The sequence below is a fragment of the Physcomitrium patens genome, chromosome 26, assembly GCF_059467195.1.
Source record: "Physcomitrium patens ecotype Gransden chromosome 26, ASM5946719v1, whole genome shotgun sequence".
In the NCBI taxonomy this organism is placed as follows: domain Eukaryota; kingdom Viridiplantae; phylum Streptophyta; class Bryopsida; order Funariales; family Funariaceae; genus Physcomitrium; species Physcomitrium patens.
In genome coordinates this window covers 4,385,653-4,402,420 of record NC_143435.1, presented here as the reverse complement: position 1 = coordinate 4,402,420, position 16,768 = coordinate 4,385,653, and the positions used below count along the sequence as shown (strand labels likewise).

At 35.9% G+C, this 16,768-nt stretch overlaps 2 protein-coding genes across 2 annotated transcripts; both read right to left on the bottom strand.

Annotated features, from left to right (window-relative positions):
• Positions 1–4,070: 4,070 nt before the first annotated feature.
• On the bottom strand, positions 4,071–6,180 carry LOC112278159 (uncharacterized). The gene is made up of 3 exons (XM_024511324.3): positions 6,134–6,180; positions 5,869–5,995; positions 4,071–5,342 (listed from the first exon to the last, which is right to left on the bottom strand). The coding sequence occupies exons 1-3, from the start codon at positions 6,178–6,180 to the stop codon at positions 4,377–4,379; spliced, it is 1,140 nt and encodes a 379-aa protein (XP_024367092.2). The 3' UTR covers positions 4,071–4,376.
• A 924-nt stretch (positions 6,181–7,104) lies between these two features.
• LOC112277731 (uncharacterized) lies at positions 7,105–15,462 on the bottom strand. The gene is made up of 8 exons (XM_090247906.1): positions 15,289–15,462; positions 15,147–15,202; positions 14,663–14,882; positions 8,975–9,028; positions 8,369–8,488; positions 7,957–8,085; positions 7,705–7,834; positions 7,105–7,534 (listed from the first exon to the last, which is right to left on the bottom strand). Exons 1-8 carry the CDS (start codon positions 15,460–15,462, stop codon positions 7,428–7,430), a joined length of 990 nt encoding a protein of 329 aa, XP_090104032.1. The 3' UTR covers positions 7,105–7,427.
• Between the last annotated feature and the right edge of the window lie 1,306 nt (positions 15,463–16,768).

Below are 16,768 nucleotides of genomic sequence, written 5' to 3'. Positions count from 1 at the left end.
TTGCATGCCTTATCGATTTTGTCAAAAGTAAAGCAAAAGTGCAGAGTTAATTCAACTTTTTATCGATAAAAAATCAAGCAAAGTGCCCAGATGACTAGGAGTTTATTAAGTATTTTCTAATCGCTGTAAACCCGTGAGTATACTTGCAAGAGTGTACGTGAGCTAATGTATTATTTTTTTGGTAGCATCAGAGGTGAGAGTTGGAAATTGTGCTGCCTCGATACTATTTTTTATTTTTTTAGAAATAGTGATGGTTACAGTTTACTCGATAATTCATGTCAATGTGTTGCTGTTGGATTCGATTACTAGTTTGTTGATTGAAAATGGAGTTTATAGGAGCGTCTGTTTTTTTCAGTGGTTAAAAAGGATTAGTTTCTTAATCTTTACAGAACCGACTACGATCTTGTAAGGCTGATTATAAGTGTGGTTGCAGGCCTTGGTATGTAGTGTCGAGGAATTCAAATTCGGCATTTTTGTGATTGGACGTTGGTTGCTTTAGTTTTCAATCAGCGGATTTAAAGCTTATCGATTTTTGGTATTGTTTCCTAAAGGGAAGTAGAATGATGATTCAAAGTTTATCATGCTCATCTGCGTATCTTGAATCCTTTCACAGACTCGCACAGCTGCCTCTAGCAAACATTGCCACAAACTAAAGATTTTGAAGTAAGGTGAGTAAGCATATTCCTCAGATTCCAACGTTGCTTACTTTTCATACATTTTCAAGGATTTGTGTGCTTGTTATTCAAAAATGCCTGGATGTAAACATTGCTATTAGTACTTTAGGTAGATGGACTGCATTGCAGTGATTTGGACATATTGGAAAGGTTTGAACTGGAAAACTTTGGATTTAGTCTGCTTCTTTCGGATTTCATCTATTCAGGGCTATCTCGAGAAAAATTTGGATACTAGAGATCTACAACCATTTGAAATCCGTGCTTTTGAGTTAGGAAGCGATAGTCAGAGCCTGATTTTGGTAAGAGAGGAGGCTGGAGAGAGGCCAAGACTGGTTGGAGTTGTTTGGGGTGGTACCACTCGATAGGGTCGTCTAAAACTTCGTAGACGCCAAAGAATTGGACGAGTGGGGTTGATCTGAGTCGCCTTCTGGAGTCCCTCGAGCTTAGCATTGTCACTTCGAATGGACGGAGGATCATTATAGCACAATGTTATCTAGCAGACACATACATCAAATGGACGGAGGATGTGCATCAAATGGACGGAGGACAGTGATGTGCAGGTCCTCAGAATCGCTGAAGGACCTACTGTCTACTGCTACTTTTGAAACGAGTGCGACGCAGCCAGAGGTGAAGGAGCTTGTTATTCTACCTTCTTCCAAGAATGCTCTTGATCTCACCAGCCAGAAAATCCAGTCAGCGGGGAGAAAAGCCACATATTCAATACTTTTTACAATCGATGACCCTTTTGAACTTTCACTTTCAAGTCCGTTATCTGGTGTCGAGCATTGCAGCAACTTCATGGAGTGGCACCAAAGGATGAACAGATGTGGTCGTCTTCCGAAAGCTGCATAGGTCTTTGAATCCATATACCTCCTTTTAGTTCATCCGGATGAAACGAGTCTGATCATTGTCAGAAATTTGTATTTTATTTTTTTCTATACTTTTTTCTATATTTTTTTCATTATTCTCTTTGTATGAATACTTCTCATACGGGATTTTTTCATACATTTTAATCTAATGCTGTGTGATATGAAAAATAGTTACGAACAAGTACAAGTGATCTTTGATTAACAAGATTATATTGAGTGTTCCCTCATGCGATGAAAAATATACTTTCACCACAGACGTAGATTTTAATCAATTACAACAAGCCATAGTTCTGTTCAAAAGGAATGATCGTTATTATCATTATGTTAGTGAAATTATTGTTGAAATTATTGTTGATTGTTAAAGTAATTTTGGTCGTTCCTAAACATTGACATTGGAAAATTGTTCTGAAAAACGTTTTGAGTACTTTTGAAAATGGTTTTGTAGCTTCCTTCTAGGAATGAGTTTGGTATGAAATATTGGATGTACATTGGCGTGTTTGCATGTTTATTGTGCAATTGGCTTTCTATGTCTCTTACATATGACACCGTAGTTTTCCATAATTCTGTGTTAGGGAGTAATATCAAGTTTGAAACAGATAATTTTTCTTTTTTTGAATGATCCATGCTTACCTTTGCTGAACAAAAATTTCTCCAGCTGTGTTTATTTTTGTTTCCGTGGTAGATTTGTTGCCTTTCCGGGTTAAGTTCCTTCATTTAATTGTCTCTCAATCCACCTCAGAAATTTCAAGTTTGTTATATCTTTGAATGTGAACCCCACAAGCATGTGTTCCACAATATCATAGAATTAGATTTCACTTTACATCTACAATGCAAACACTAAATATTAAATCTAAAACACATATGGATTTTCAAATTCAATCACCACGTAAACAAAAAAGTCTATCTGTGAACGCCTAATATATAATAAAATAAAATACAAAACAACCCTTGATCAGGTGCACATAATGTGATTGTAAAGTCAATTCATAGCTTCTGTTTTTTTGTGACAACAGCATGGGTTCGTGGCCAACCGCCCAGGTTTCCACAAGTATAAGTGTATATATATATACATATGATGATTATACTTTTGAAATTTTAAATAATTAATTTTTATTTTGATTTATTTATATATATATTATGAATTAAATTGTTCAAATCATATAGTTTTCAAACATTGGATATGTGTGAATAAATTATTTTGTGTGAATATATATATATATATATATATATATATATATATGTATATTATAGTATTTTCAACCTGTTGAATTCACAACTGGTCTTTACATTGAAAAATCACACCCATCCAAAGCATGAATTCCTGCAAGCTTCCCCCTCGTTCCACCCCAACCGATGCTCCTTTTTGCCGCGTGCATAGATAGATAGACACACGCACATCACAAACACACACACACACACACACACACCCAGAGACACAGAGACACAGACAAACGCGAAATATAGTTGCAGCGGTGAAGCAACAACGATCCAATAGCACCGAAGATTCGTCCAATGGCACCGCAAACTCCATGCCATCTTTGGGTAACTGTCTTTAGCTGGTCATGACACGGCCACCACGGCCCCAAGAGCCAATCAGTCGCCCTCCCTTCGATTCCCACACCGGCCATGCCATAGTGTGGACTCAATATGGATGCGGTGCCGAAGATGCGGGCAGAAGTGCAGCTTACTTTTCGCTCCACTACCCTCTTTATTATGCCTGTAATCAAAGTTCCCACTTTTCCCTGCCGGATTGGCTGAGAGATGTACCCTCATGCACTGCGAGCCGATAGTCGTCGAGAGTGAACTTATTGCTGGTTAATTGCTAGGCGCGAAAACATCGGTTCAATGGCTCCACCAGGTTCGCCGGATTCACCAAGCAAAGAGCGTCCGAGCCTTTTAGAATTAAGTTCTGGTCCTGCAACTTCGGCACTGGAGGAACCCATGCGATGATGCGACTGTGTTCCGCAACACGCACGGTCGAGAAATGGCTGGTGTGAAAGTTGCTGTGGCTGCTACTGGCCGCAGCAGCGGCTATTGCTGCTTCTCCTGTGTGATCGGGGGAATGCGATTGAATATCCAATTCAATATCCGGGAGAATTGGCAGTTGCTGATGTCGATAAGAGCGAACGGTCAGTGAAGAAGATGTGAACGATAGATAGGAAGGAAATAATTTCTGAAATGAGACATTAGGTGTATAGTATGGTAATTTGTTCACATGTTGTTGACATCTTGTTTTTTGTCCAGGATTGTGACAAAAAAAATTGAATGAATCGGGTTGATTTCTACGAGCAAGGTATATAATTGATTTTTATGAGCAAGCTATATAATTTACCGAAGAAGGGACTACATATGCATATGTTGATACTTGTGCGTGTCAGTAGTTATTCCTCATCAGAAGTAGAACTTATTCTAGACAATATAGCTGCGTGTGTCTACAACTTTTGGCAAGAGGTTCGTATGAAGATGATGGAAACAGAGATGCAGAGGCTAATGTTACGAAAGAGTACGAATACACAATAGGCCTGACTAAATGAACACGCATTTTATTGCAAGAGAATACAAATGTGTCAATTATCCAGTTACTCGTCCATCACAACTCTGCTACAAAGTCTAATCATCGATCAATCATCAATAATACTACACGACCGCTAGTCACAATTACAATACGTTTACAGTCTTCCAAGACGTTACCGTACGAAGCTGCTCATCAACGCGTCAATAAACACGTCATAATAAGCGCTGAGTACTGAAACGACGGCACTGTCCGTAACACGTCCAATGTGGAGTGCAATGAATAACCGCTACGAACTAGTGAACAGCAGACACAGTCCATCTAGAAGATGGCGGCAATCACAACAGCCGACGCAACCAAAGCGGCGATGTCGAAGTTGACAAGTGATGCACCACTGACTGCGGAGGATGGTCCCATCGCAGGTCCCTCCAAATCGGGCATTGGTGGCATCATGACTGGGGTTTCAGCAGGGGATTCAACAGGTGACTCCATTGGTGACTCCATTGGTGACTCCATTGGTGACTCCATTGGTGACTCCATTGGTGACTTCATTGGCGACTCCATTGGCGACTCCATTGGCGACTCCATGGGAGATTCAATTGGTGGTGCCATCATCGGGGAAGACATGGGAGCTTCCATTGGTGATTCAACTGGTCCCATCATCATGGGGGCAGGCGTCGGAGCAGTTGTGGGAGGGGCAGTTGGCGCCAACTGAGCGGCTTTAAGGCCAACGGGTTCGAGGACATTGCTGACTTCGACGTAGCTGCAGTTGTAGGGAACAGCCTTTGGGTATGAGACCACGGTGGTCATCGTGGTGGATCCGATAGTCGAGGGCATCACTGTCACAACATTGGAAGTAGGGTTGTATGTGATGTTTACAAATCCATCCATACCGTTAGCTCGTCCTGTAGTTTGGTACAGTGTGGTTACTACGCCATCGGCATTCAGGGTGTTGGCCTGCTTGATGGTTTCGGAGTCGTAATAGGTAAGAAGCACGTGGTACCTGAGAACATCAGCAAGCATCTGTGTCGTGTAGTCAGGGTGCGAAGACGCGTATCCGGCGAATGGCCCATTCTTGATGAGTAGAAGAGTGAGGGAATTCCGTGCCATGACTTCAGAAGCAACTCCACTCGCCATCATGGCATCCCTTTGAGCTGAATATTCGGCGAACTCTGGACCATTGAGAGCCGAGGCACAATCCTGTGCAGTGACCGCTACAGCCAGCGTCACGAGGACGAAGATTCCGAACAGCACGCGAGACATCTTCATTGTCGATAAGCTGTTCACCTGCAAAGAAAGTTGGATTCGCCCGAGTGTAAATATCACGGCAAGAGCCCCTTCCGTAAAGGGTATCAGAGGATTTCGCTACAATGTTAAACTCTAACTTCGAAGGTTACTGAGACAAATATATGCGTTCAAGTGCTTCAGTAGCAGAAACGATCAACACTGTACCATTCTGGTATTGTACTCATAATCCTCGAGCCTGAAGAGCTTGAGAATCAGTATGACCCTAGATTCACAAAAACCTCGTACCAACGCACGGACTAATACAAAGACTTTCTGAGAACCAAGTCCACCGAGCTGAGTACATGAGTCTCGATCATGCCAGTGGGGCGAAGAGAATGCGAGGCAAGACAAGAGTAGAAAAATGAAAAACTACAACTCAGCAGCAGAAGCACCAATTCACGTTCAGGCCCCGCAGGAACCTGAAAACCCCGCCAATGTGGTCACTGCACAGGATTGTGCCTCGGCTACTACAGAGCGATACAAGGAGTCCAGCGCGGCCAACTCCAGTTAGACGATACTGACTCACCTGATCGAACTTGCAAGCAACCAGAGCTGGGAGCCGCAGAGCGAAGAAGACGCTAATCCTTAGGAGCACAAGGAGAGGACTTCGACCACGCCTGGCTCGCAGCTCCTCGATACAGCACTGCAGAGCACTGGGAAGAGTGATATGTGGAGGCGCAGCCAGGGAATTTGAAGGCGTTGCGAGGCCGCGTGGGTGGCCAGATTACTGTCGGGTCTGGCGGGTCGGGAGGGGTCGCGGCCAAGGCGGGATTCAGGTGTCTCGGGATTACCGCTTGCCGCAGCGCGCGCGGGTGACCATCTTCGTCCTGCGTCCCATGCCTTGAACGCGAGCTCCCACGGCGTCCACCACAACCCTCGTGGAGCAGCTCGGAGTTCCCTTCTATTAAAAGCACGTGCGCTCTAAACTCGAAATCGGGGGGGGGGGATGGGTTTGATTAGCTGGCATTAAACTGTCCTCCGTGGCTACCAGGCTGGAATCTATAGGAGGTGAGTGAGGCAGCTAATGCATGTGCATTTTCCGAGTGGCTGGAATGAAAGGTTACTTTTTGAAAAACCCTACTGCAGTGTGTGGCCTCAATCTGGGCATTCAAACTGGAGGCGAGTCGATTAATTAAGCTGCTTTGTAGTCTACTTGGAAGTGATTTAAGGAGCGAGAAAAAATTCTTAATCCAAAAAAATTGTTCATTTAAAGTTTTCGATGTGCATTATGTTAGATAAGAAATATCTGAAGTTTCGGAAAACATGTAGAATTGTGCAGTAGTACAAATAATATGTGTATCTGGAGATAAAACAAAGTTTTATTTTTGTCTTAATCTTAGGATTCGACGCACTAAGAAAACAATAAGTTCCATTTGCTGTGGATAATAGTACAAATTGAAAGATTTATCCCAAGGGATAGATCCAGTTCTTGGTGGAACACCTCTCATATAAACTTTTTCCTTCCTGTTTAAATATATTTGATTATATGCATGTAGCACAAAATTCAATTCTTTGTCAAATGTGATAATTGTGTGGCAAAATAATTTAGCTTTTTAGTTTTATTTTTCCAACTAAACAAAAGTATGTGTGTGTGCATATATATATATATATATATATAATCGTAAGTTTCTCATACAAAAATTTATCTTTTCTTATTTTATATGGTTTCAATGTTCAAGTTTATTTCAATAATAACACTAAGAGTATTAATAATACAAAAATTAAATATGGGTCATATTGAATACATGTCTAAAAATAAATCTAATTTAAACTAGGATTTTGAATTATAATGATTTAAATCACATATAATAATACATTTTCATGCTAACATTTTGATTGAGAATTCAAAGTAAAAAAAAAAACAACAAGATTATCTCGCTAACTTCGACGATGGGCAGCCATAGCAGCAGACAACCCTACGTAGGCCATCCAGAAAATGTACTCCAGGAAGATAACCATTCAAGAATAGACCCCTGCGCAGCGTGTAGTAACATGCTAGCAAGAGCAGCTAAATGCGACCACTGGTAGTCCCATTGTTTCTTAGTTATCTGAAGGTTTAAACAGTGTACACTATAATATTGACGACTAAGAAGAACCTGGTCGACCTCCGTTAGAATGAACTGCACATAAACGGGTGTACATCTGTGACATGGATCGATACCCACGATGATCACCAGATCTCAACAAATTTCCTGCACGAGGTACATATGCCTTGAGAATCGAGAACACTTAGGCAGCAGGTTTGAGTACAATAAGTAGTAACTCTCGTATTAAAACTAATTATACCTGCAGCCATCATCATAAAAAGAACCTTATGCAGGACTAATAGTTAATATCTAATGAAATTGCGTTAGACACATACCTGCATCACAATTGAGGGGGCTATCAGCCTCAGGATGCGCCAAGAGGGCAATAACTGCACGGCAGACTGATTGCAATGTCCACGCAGGACTCCAAGCAGTTTTCAATATATCCAAACAGATTTCACCTGTCTGCGAACACAAAAAAGTATTTAAAATGGCTTCATAATACAAACTAATCAAGAATAAACGTAAAAGAATACTTTGTTTTGTTTTCAAGAAGCAACAATAATGCAACTTTGATGAAGATGAACCTTGAAATGAACATTGGGGTGGAAGATCTTGGTGACAAAGCGCACTTGGGGTGGAACTAGAGGATACTGCTCAGGTACATTGACGGCAAGCTGAAACACGCCTTCCTGGTATGGGGTGTCTACTGGCCCCTGCAACTCGTTTATAAACCAAAAACCTTCAGCGTCTAAACGGAAGCTGGCTGACGTCAACAGCCAAGAACTTCTACATAAAAATGAGGAAGTTTTATCTGAAGAGATAAACTTTTCTTTCGACCTTTTTCTAATCCAACAAACAGTTGCCGACCCAACCAAGGCATCGAAAGAAATATTCAAGAAGTGCTACATAAAAAGTTAAGAATCCATTCAACAAATAAGTCGAGGTGCTCTTCATAAACAAATTGAATCGTTGCAAATCTAAAAGGAGAAACAGAACCTTAATGTAAGCAGTCCAGCGATATATATTGGTGTCGTCACACGTCAGCTGAATGTCATTGTCACCTCCTTTTTCCCGGTGTACTTCCTTGTACTCCTTAAACAGCCTTGCTCGCGATGTCTGAACAGAAAAAACAAAAAAATGCGGTTTTACCCGTATATCATTCCAAGCGCCCTAGGATAGTTTCAGATCCAACTCAAGCACTAATTAACATGAACTCGTTTTCTCAATCTGAAGTTCGTGTGTAGCAAAATTCCCCCCCTAGCATGTCCTTGACAGATATTCGCCATGATGAAACAATGTGATAAACAAAGAGAGCTGTGAAGAAAGACAAAGAAACCCTAACACTGCATAGTATGAAACATGGGGGACGTCGTACAACGTTGCAACAACCGATTAAAATAGGGTTCACTAATATGGCTGCTCAAATATCCAAACCTAAGACTGACGCAAACACCCCCTTCTCTTCGATTCGTTCACACACAAGAAGGACTTCTCAGCATCATAATTCCGGTACGACTAAACTTTGCAGCAATTACTAAGAGCGGAGCTAGGGTTCGTAGATAACGCACACGGGTGCCACTCCCTCGAATCAATTCCACTTACCGCAGTGCAAAACCAGTAGATCACGCAAATTTCTGTGACAAAAATTCCCTCGTGCTATATTACCAACTGCTCAATCAATGAAGCACAACGAAATTACACCCCAAGAAGGAGAAGTCTAGAAACCACGTTAACAGCGCGATTGAGCGTGGAAAAGCGCTAATCTGGAATCACCGTCATCCTCTACTCGTGCTAAGCCTGCAATCTTCAAACCCCAAGACCGGCTACCCACGAACAAGAGCCACAGACCCACAACACAAAACCACGATTAACAAAGAACCCAGAAGAGGAAAAAAAAAGAAATTACCATGGATGCGCACTGTTGTGTTAATCGAGAGGGGTGAAGCGTCGATCGGTGGAGGCTCTTCTTCAAATTGCAACAAGGGTAATGGGCAGACAACGAGGAGATCACATGGGAAGCACTTTCTTGACGACGATTCGTGGTCATGGGTGTCGCACGGACACCGACCCGGTTTTAGGTCCTAACCCCGAGGCTCCCAAGGAAAGTGCATGGAATGAGGACGGGCTTTTGTGGCCGCTCCATTTAACTTGACACACATTTACGGATGCAGAATAATGGGATACATCAATAATGTACTATTTGTGAGGTACTTGGATTTTTCTAAATATATATATGTACAAATCCTTAGAATTTTCTTATATTCAGAAAATAACAATAAATTATAAAAAATGATGCTTGATAGTTGTTGCATATAGTAACTAACATCTGATTTAATGTTTTCTATTGTGTTGTTGAAAAATCAAGTTAATAGAAAATTGTGTGAGTTTCCATTAATATCTCAGAGAATTGATAAATTTAGGTTTCAAGTGTATATGGTAAACTTGTATTTATGAAGTCTTTGTTTTAATTATTTTTTATTAATTTTTTAATATCAAAAAATGTGAAAATTTTGGCATTAGACATGAAATTGTTTTTAAAAGTACAAAGTTACCACATGATGGAAATTTTGAAAAATTGAAAAAAAATAATATGTATGATATGCTTTTTATTCTTTATTTATTATCATTATTATTAGTAGTAATTAATGTTATAGGCATTTTCTTATTTTTGCTCAAAAACAATGAAATCCAATATTGCAAACAAACACAACTATTAAAAAGTAAGTATAAAATATAGAATCTACAGATTTTGATAAATAAAAAACGTATTATTGTTAATAATATAATAGGAATTACAAAAAGTGTTCAAAATATTCAGAAAACATATATTTTTATAAAAATATTTTGTTTGTAGAAAAAGAAATGCATAACTCAATATAGAATTATAATTCAATAACTCTCATGGTTAATTTTTAACAAGAAAACATAAATCAAATAATATAAGTTATTTGTTAGTATACATATATATATATATATATATATAAGAACTATAACCGATATTACAATACATACAATCAAAGGTTTATAGTTAAGATTCTCATTGCGTAAAGAGGTTTTTTTTCCACATTATTATCAACTTTACAATATCAATGTATCAATATCAATAAATCATTTTAATTTTTATTCACCTTATACAAAATCAAAGAATTATTTTATATATATATATATATATATATATATAGACTAATAAATAAAAATTATTTATTATAAAAATATATATAAACCTATTTAGAAACAAGTCAATGGTATACTATTATTTTGATAGACCATCAACTTTTGGTAGTAATTTTTGTTAAATTTATTTGAAATTGGATGTTTATTCCATCTTTTTCACTAAAATATACAAAATATATAGCAACATCGTGGTGACATTGAGCAATAATAATTTGCCTCATTTCTATTTATTCTTTTGAAATCCATATACTATAATACTTAAGGTAGCAATTCGATTTAGTCACCAGATTTAATTTTGAGTAATTTATTCATTGCATGTACTTCAATGGCTCGTAAATCAACATCAAAATAGAAGATGTAGTGGTAACATATAAGAACATCAACCTTTCATATAGAATCAAGAATCATACTACTATACCTCGACTTCAACCAACCTATGGAAAAAAACATCCCATGTAGATACATTATTTGAGGCTACTTGGTAATTCTTAAAGAAACAAGATTAAATTTCTTTTGCAAATAGATTCTTCTTTATTGTACAAATCTTTGATGATACCTTGTAAAAGTCATATAAGAGAAACTGGGTTTATATTGGAACTTAGCTCTAGATCATATTCTATAGAATTCACTTCTTTATTTTTTACATTTAAGATGAAGGTCAAGGCATGAAATTTCTAAGCATTTACCTTATTATGTACAATTTTCAACTTTGAATAGTTTTTTATAGATATTGATACAAATGTAGTTTCATCACCTTTTAACTCTCTCAATAACTTTATTGGATTTTTAGTCCATATGTGTTGGATCATAAAATGCAAAATATTGAAAAGGACGGCAAGCAAGAATCAAGTTTATGTATAAGAGGTTCTTTAAAAATTGCATTGGTAATGCAATTAATTAAATTTAATTTGATTATAAATTTTTAAACAAGTTTTACTATTACTACTAGTCATGATGATGATGATTGTAATGAAGATGACAATAATAAAAAAATTAACATAATAATAATTCTCTAAGTCTTAGATAATATTTACATACAACTATAAAAATATGCATTGATAATATTTTAGAGATGGATGTAATTAGTAAAAAAATAATCAAAAGCTTTAACATTGATAACAAAATATGTACAATTTTTTTTTGTATAAACCACCAGATTTGCAAAACATTTCAAGCATAGAAAAAACCTGGCTAGCTAGAATTTGGATGTTTTTAGTAATAAAAAATCTTATAGCAATAAATGCACTCTTATCTACAATCACACTATTTAGAAGAGTGGCACCTATATCCACAAATGCCTTGTCATCTATAATGCATCCATCAATGACTACATTATGCCTTGTATCCTCACATGCACATGTCCTCAATTGACAAAAAAATTTACTTTCAAAGAAATTAAATGAACATGAAGCATTTCTAAGCTTGCACTTTTCAAAAAGTATTCAAAAAAAAGCACAAATCAAACTTATTAATGAATTGAACACTCACCTATAGTGACCTTATTGCCAATTGAAGTGGATGAATTGTCATTGTTAAACTAAGAACCACCAATGGTCATAAGACAATGATCTTTGATATTTGTCTCAAAATCAATTCTTATGCTACTTGAATCTACTACTAGATCATTAATAATACTAAGAACTAATACATTGAATTAATCATATTTTAGGTTCCTGATCTATTACAATTACATAATCATTATATATAAACAATGGTGTCATATTATGTGAAGTCTGCTTGAGAATGTATTAGAAACTTGGCTATAGAAGAAAAAATGGAACTCGCGACAAGATGATTCCAACATCTCTAATAGAATCCTAAATAAACTTCAATTTAATTATACCAATGTTAATCAATCTTTAATTAAATTCAAAAAAATTCTTAAGAACTTATAAAATAAGTATAAAAAAATCATAAACTAATCTTAATGAAACATATATCATTAATTTTTTTTAAAAAAATATCAAAAATAAAAATCTAAATTGAATCCTAATCAAATCCTAATAAAACCTTCAACAAACCTTAATGAAATCCTAAATCAATTTTAACCAAATCTTAATGAAAATCTAAATCTCAAATATATCTTAATAAATTTTTAGAAAAATTCTAACTAAATTCTAAGCAAATTCTAATCAAATCCTAAGCAAACCCCAAATCTTAATCAAATTTTAAACAAATTCTAATTAAATTCTAGTTAAATCTTAAATAAATCTTAATTAAATTCTAAATAAATCTTGATCAAATCCTAGAGAAATTTTAAACAAATTTTGAATCCTAATCCTAGGCCAAATCTTAATCAAATTCTAAAACCTAATCTTAGATCAAATCCCAATAAAATCTTAAATTCTAATAAAATCCTATCAAATCCTAAACAAATCTTAAATGAATCCAAACTAAATCCTATACAAAACACTAAGCAAATCCTAAGCAAATCCTAAACCAAATCCTAATAAAATCCTAAACTTTAAACAATCTCAAGAAAATCTCAAGTAAATTTCAATCAATTATTATATTATTTTAAAATCTCAATAAAATTAATTAAACAATAGATCTTGACTAAAATTTCATCCAAACTTTAATCAATAAGCAATTAACAAGTATACAAAATTTGAAAAGAATCAAACTTACCAATTGCAAGAAAAGCTTCCAAAATCTCTTGATCATTGGTCGCTTTCCTTCTCCAACTTGAATATTAATCTTTCAACATCGATTTTTCCTTATTGAACCATTCAATTGTTCAAAAAATTGAGTAATGTGTAGATATTCAAGTCTCGATTACTTTCTCTAAATTTTTCTACAATCCAACTAAAAAATATTGCTAGATCTTGGAATTATTCACAAATCCTAAATCTCAAATTTTTGAGACCATAATGCACAAAAATCCTCATATACTTCAATTTAATTTCTTCATTAACCTCAAATTTTTCATACATAATTAGAACAAGCTGAACAACAAATTCTCCAATTTTCACTTGTGTACATACTACAAAACTCAAGAAATCCTCAAATTTATAAATATATTTTTAATTCTCAAAATCTAAATCCACTGTATACATTACTAACTTTGAAAATCTCTCAAAATCTCAATATTAATCCAAATGACTTGAAACAAAGTTTCAAAAATCTTTTTTCAAGTTTGCTTTTAAACTTCACTCTCTGATTTCCAAAAGAATCTCAAAGTTGCCGTAGGTGCTCAATTTTGTGCCTCAAGGTCTAATTTTGACCTTGATTGGCAACTGATCCACTTCGGATATCATTTCTTATCTTCTTAAGGTAATTTTTGCTAAAATCAACTCCTAATTCTCTCCTATATATACCTATATCCTTTATTTTTCTAATCTACCTTGTTTTTGTTTATTTATGGCTCTACAAAATAAATAGAACCTATTTTTATAAAAAGCAATTTTAATACTAATAAATTTTATTATCTGCCTATCATTTATCTATATTTCTTTACTATATATTTTTAATTTGGCTCTTTTATAATAAAATACTTTCTTTTTACTTTCAAGTAATGGTTGTGCTACTACATGATAACAAAAATATCAACTACTCAAATAATATTCATTTTAAAATCCTATCTGTGCTCACGAACATGCAAAAATCACAATCACTTACCTCTTAATACACAGCCATATCAAATAGAGGACTTGGATCCAACTTCATCACCATAGATGAGGGAATAAATGGGTCTTCAACAACAATAGGTCAAAAAGGTTCATACCTCGATAGAGCACAGGAGGAAACAAGGGAAAACATACCACAACAATATGAATTACTTGAATCTAGTAATTGTGAAGTCACCTTACCCCTGAAAAAGAAAGTTCAAGTATGTGCCTATGAGAGCTGTAACCTGCTGATTATAACGACAGTAACCTGGTGTAAGCGAATGCTTATTCAGCCAAACTATTCCATTATATACCCAAGTTTGAATCGTAGAAGTGAACGATCAGATGCTTTAGCGCCTAATATAAGAAGAAAGGGGAACGACCTGAGTAGTGACGATTGTTTTGTTTGTTTTGTGTACAGCCTGATTATGACAATTCTAGTGACGAATCGCCTCAATTAGCTATTGTATGCAAGTGATCGAGTGGAATCATATGGGCGGAGACTAACAGGCACTGAAGACAGAGCGGGAAGGTCATGATCAGTATTCTGCGATGCTGAATACAATGCAGTATAGCACATTGCAAAACCCAGGTCAAGAGAATCACGCTTCCGATGCGAAGCAAATTGTTGCAGTTTTGCTTTCATAAAAACTTCCCACTCAATCGAATTACAGACTCCAATTCCTTTCGACGTGAAATTCAACACGAATTTCACCTCATCACAACAACTCCACCACAAATGGCCCACGTCGAGCTAATTCGCTCCTGGATCTCCACTCGGGCACAGCGATAATAGAGATTACAGAACCCTAACTCGAATCCTTTCCGAACACCATTCTTCTCAACCTCCAAACTCAACACTGGCGAAAGAGAGAAGAAAATTAATAAATTAAAAAATAAATCGAGGTATCAACAATCACTCACATTCTCCCCTCAACACATAATTCCCTTGCAACCTGCATCCAGCGCGGTTCAGCATCTGGCCCATCTACCGAATCCAAAACCCTACGGTGTACAAGACTCTAGCAGCCATGGCCTCGGCAATCTGCTGCTCACAATAAACCAACACAAACAGATGGAAAAAAACAAAACAAAACAAAACAAAACGAATTCTGGGTTCTCAGTAAGCTATACGATGTGAGTCCCCGAAACCGCAGAACCGCGAAAAGAACGAGAGAAACGAGGACACCTCCGGAGGGATCCAGCCCCGCTGTGGCTATGGCAGATGCAAAGATCCCCCTCGTCGCAGGCGCCACTTGTTGAGATCGACAACAATTTTGTATTGGTGCAACTCAGGCACCCATTCATTCCACCGTTTGTACATAAAGTGTTGTGTAGGCTTAATGCCTCCCTTTCCACATTTAAATTTTACGTTTTTTGCATCGTTTACCAAGATGAAGAAAATTAATATCTATTGTGTAAAAACATTTTTCAAAAAATATAAGCATTGTAAAACCATGTTGTTAATGATCTATTTTGCATTAATGTATACATGTGAATGTATAGGAATCGAAAAATGTGAATTTACAATAGGATTTGCAAGTTATTGGATAAATGATATTGGAAAAAATAATTTGTCAAGTTGTCCTCGTTTTTAATACTAGTTTGCAATAGCCAGCACTGTGAGTGTGGCAAGTGCCGAGAATCAAAAGCAAGGAAAACTACTTGGCACTATTGTCACGTGATGTTTTTTTATTTCAAATTTAACTATTATAATGTCTTATCATTCATCTCTATTGTTACATAGCATTAAAAACATATTCTCTAAAATTCCATCAAATTGTGAAACAAGCTATTTGATAACAGATTTTTACACAAATTGTTACTTCACCATCTTTAAAATAAACTTTCACATTTTTTTAAAAATAAATAAATATTTCATTTTAATTCTTAATATATATATATATATATACAATTAGATTAATGGTACAAATAGTTTTTTTTTATCATTAGTATTAATTAATTTTTCATATTCAAAATTAATTCAATATATTAAATAAAATTTTGTTAAAATATTTAAAATTAAAATGATGCAAATTGATGCATCAATTAGTACATATTCTTTCAATTTTTATCATATGATTTAATATTTAGTTTGATATAAAAATTTTATAAAAAATATTTTCTTTGAATAAATAACATCAATCATGAAAAATTAAAAAAACAATAATTACATCTCTAGAAGTTGAAGTATTTTGTATACACCATCGTTTATGTAAAAGTTAGATTTAGGGCCACTTTGCACTATGGTTGATTGTCAAGTAGACACAAGCTTCAAACAAGATGATTGGTGGAGAAAAAAACATTGATTGCTTTGCCTTCAGGCTTGAGATGTGGTGAGAATGTTTAGAAAGACATAAGAGTATTAGTAAGTAATGCACACACATAAGAGTAATAGTAAGTAATATACACAAGATTAATAGTAAATAATATACACAAGAGGGTTTCTAAGGAGAGAGAGCTTCACACCTAAAAATCTATTGATTTCATTGTGTCTTGTATATAAGAAGAGAAGAAAAGAGGATAAACAGTTCCTCTCCACTATATTCCAAATACTGTAGCTATAGTATTTATTGTAGACTACAATAAATATCATGGAGAGCGCACGCTATAT

Excerpts from the sequence above, each read along its gene's own strand:
- LOC112278159 (XM_024511324.3), bottom strand. The coding sequence starts at position 6,180 with ATGGGACGCAGGACGAAGATGGTCACCCGCGCGCGCTGCGGCAAGCG. Across the intron at positions 5,996-6,133 it reads CGCGCGCGCTGCGGCAAGCG|TGCTCTGCAGTGCTGTATCG; the intron begins GTAATCCCGAGA and ends CACTCTTCCCAG. Across the intron at positions 5,343-5,868 it reads TTGCTTGCAAGTTCGATCAG|GTGAACAGCTTATCGACAAT; the intron begins GTGAGTCAGTAT and ends CTTTCTTTGCAG.
- LOC112277731 (XM_090247906.1), bottom strand. The coding sequence starts at position 15,462 with ATGAATGGGTGCCTGAGTTGCACCAATACAAAATTGTTGTCGATCTCA. Across the intron at positions 15,203-15,288 it reads CGGTTTCGGGGACTCACATC|CAGATTGCCGAGGCCATGGC; the intron begins GTATAGCTTACT and ends TATTGTGAGCAG. Across the intron at positions 7,535-7,704 it reads CCCCCTCAATTGTGATGCAG|GAAATTTGTTGAGATCTGGT; the intron begins GTATGTGTCTAA and ends TACCTCGTGCAG.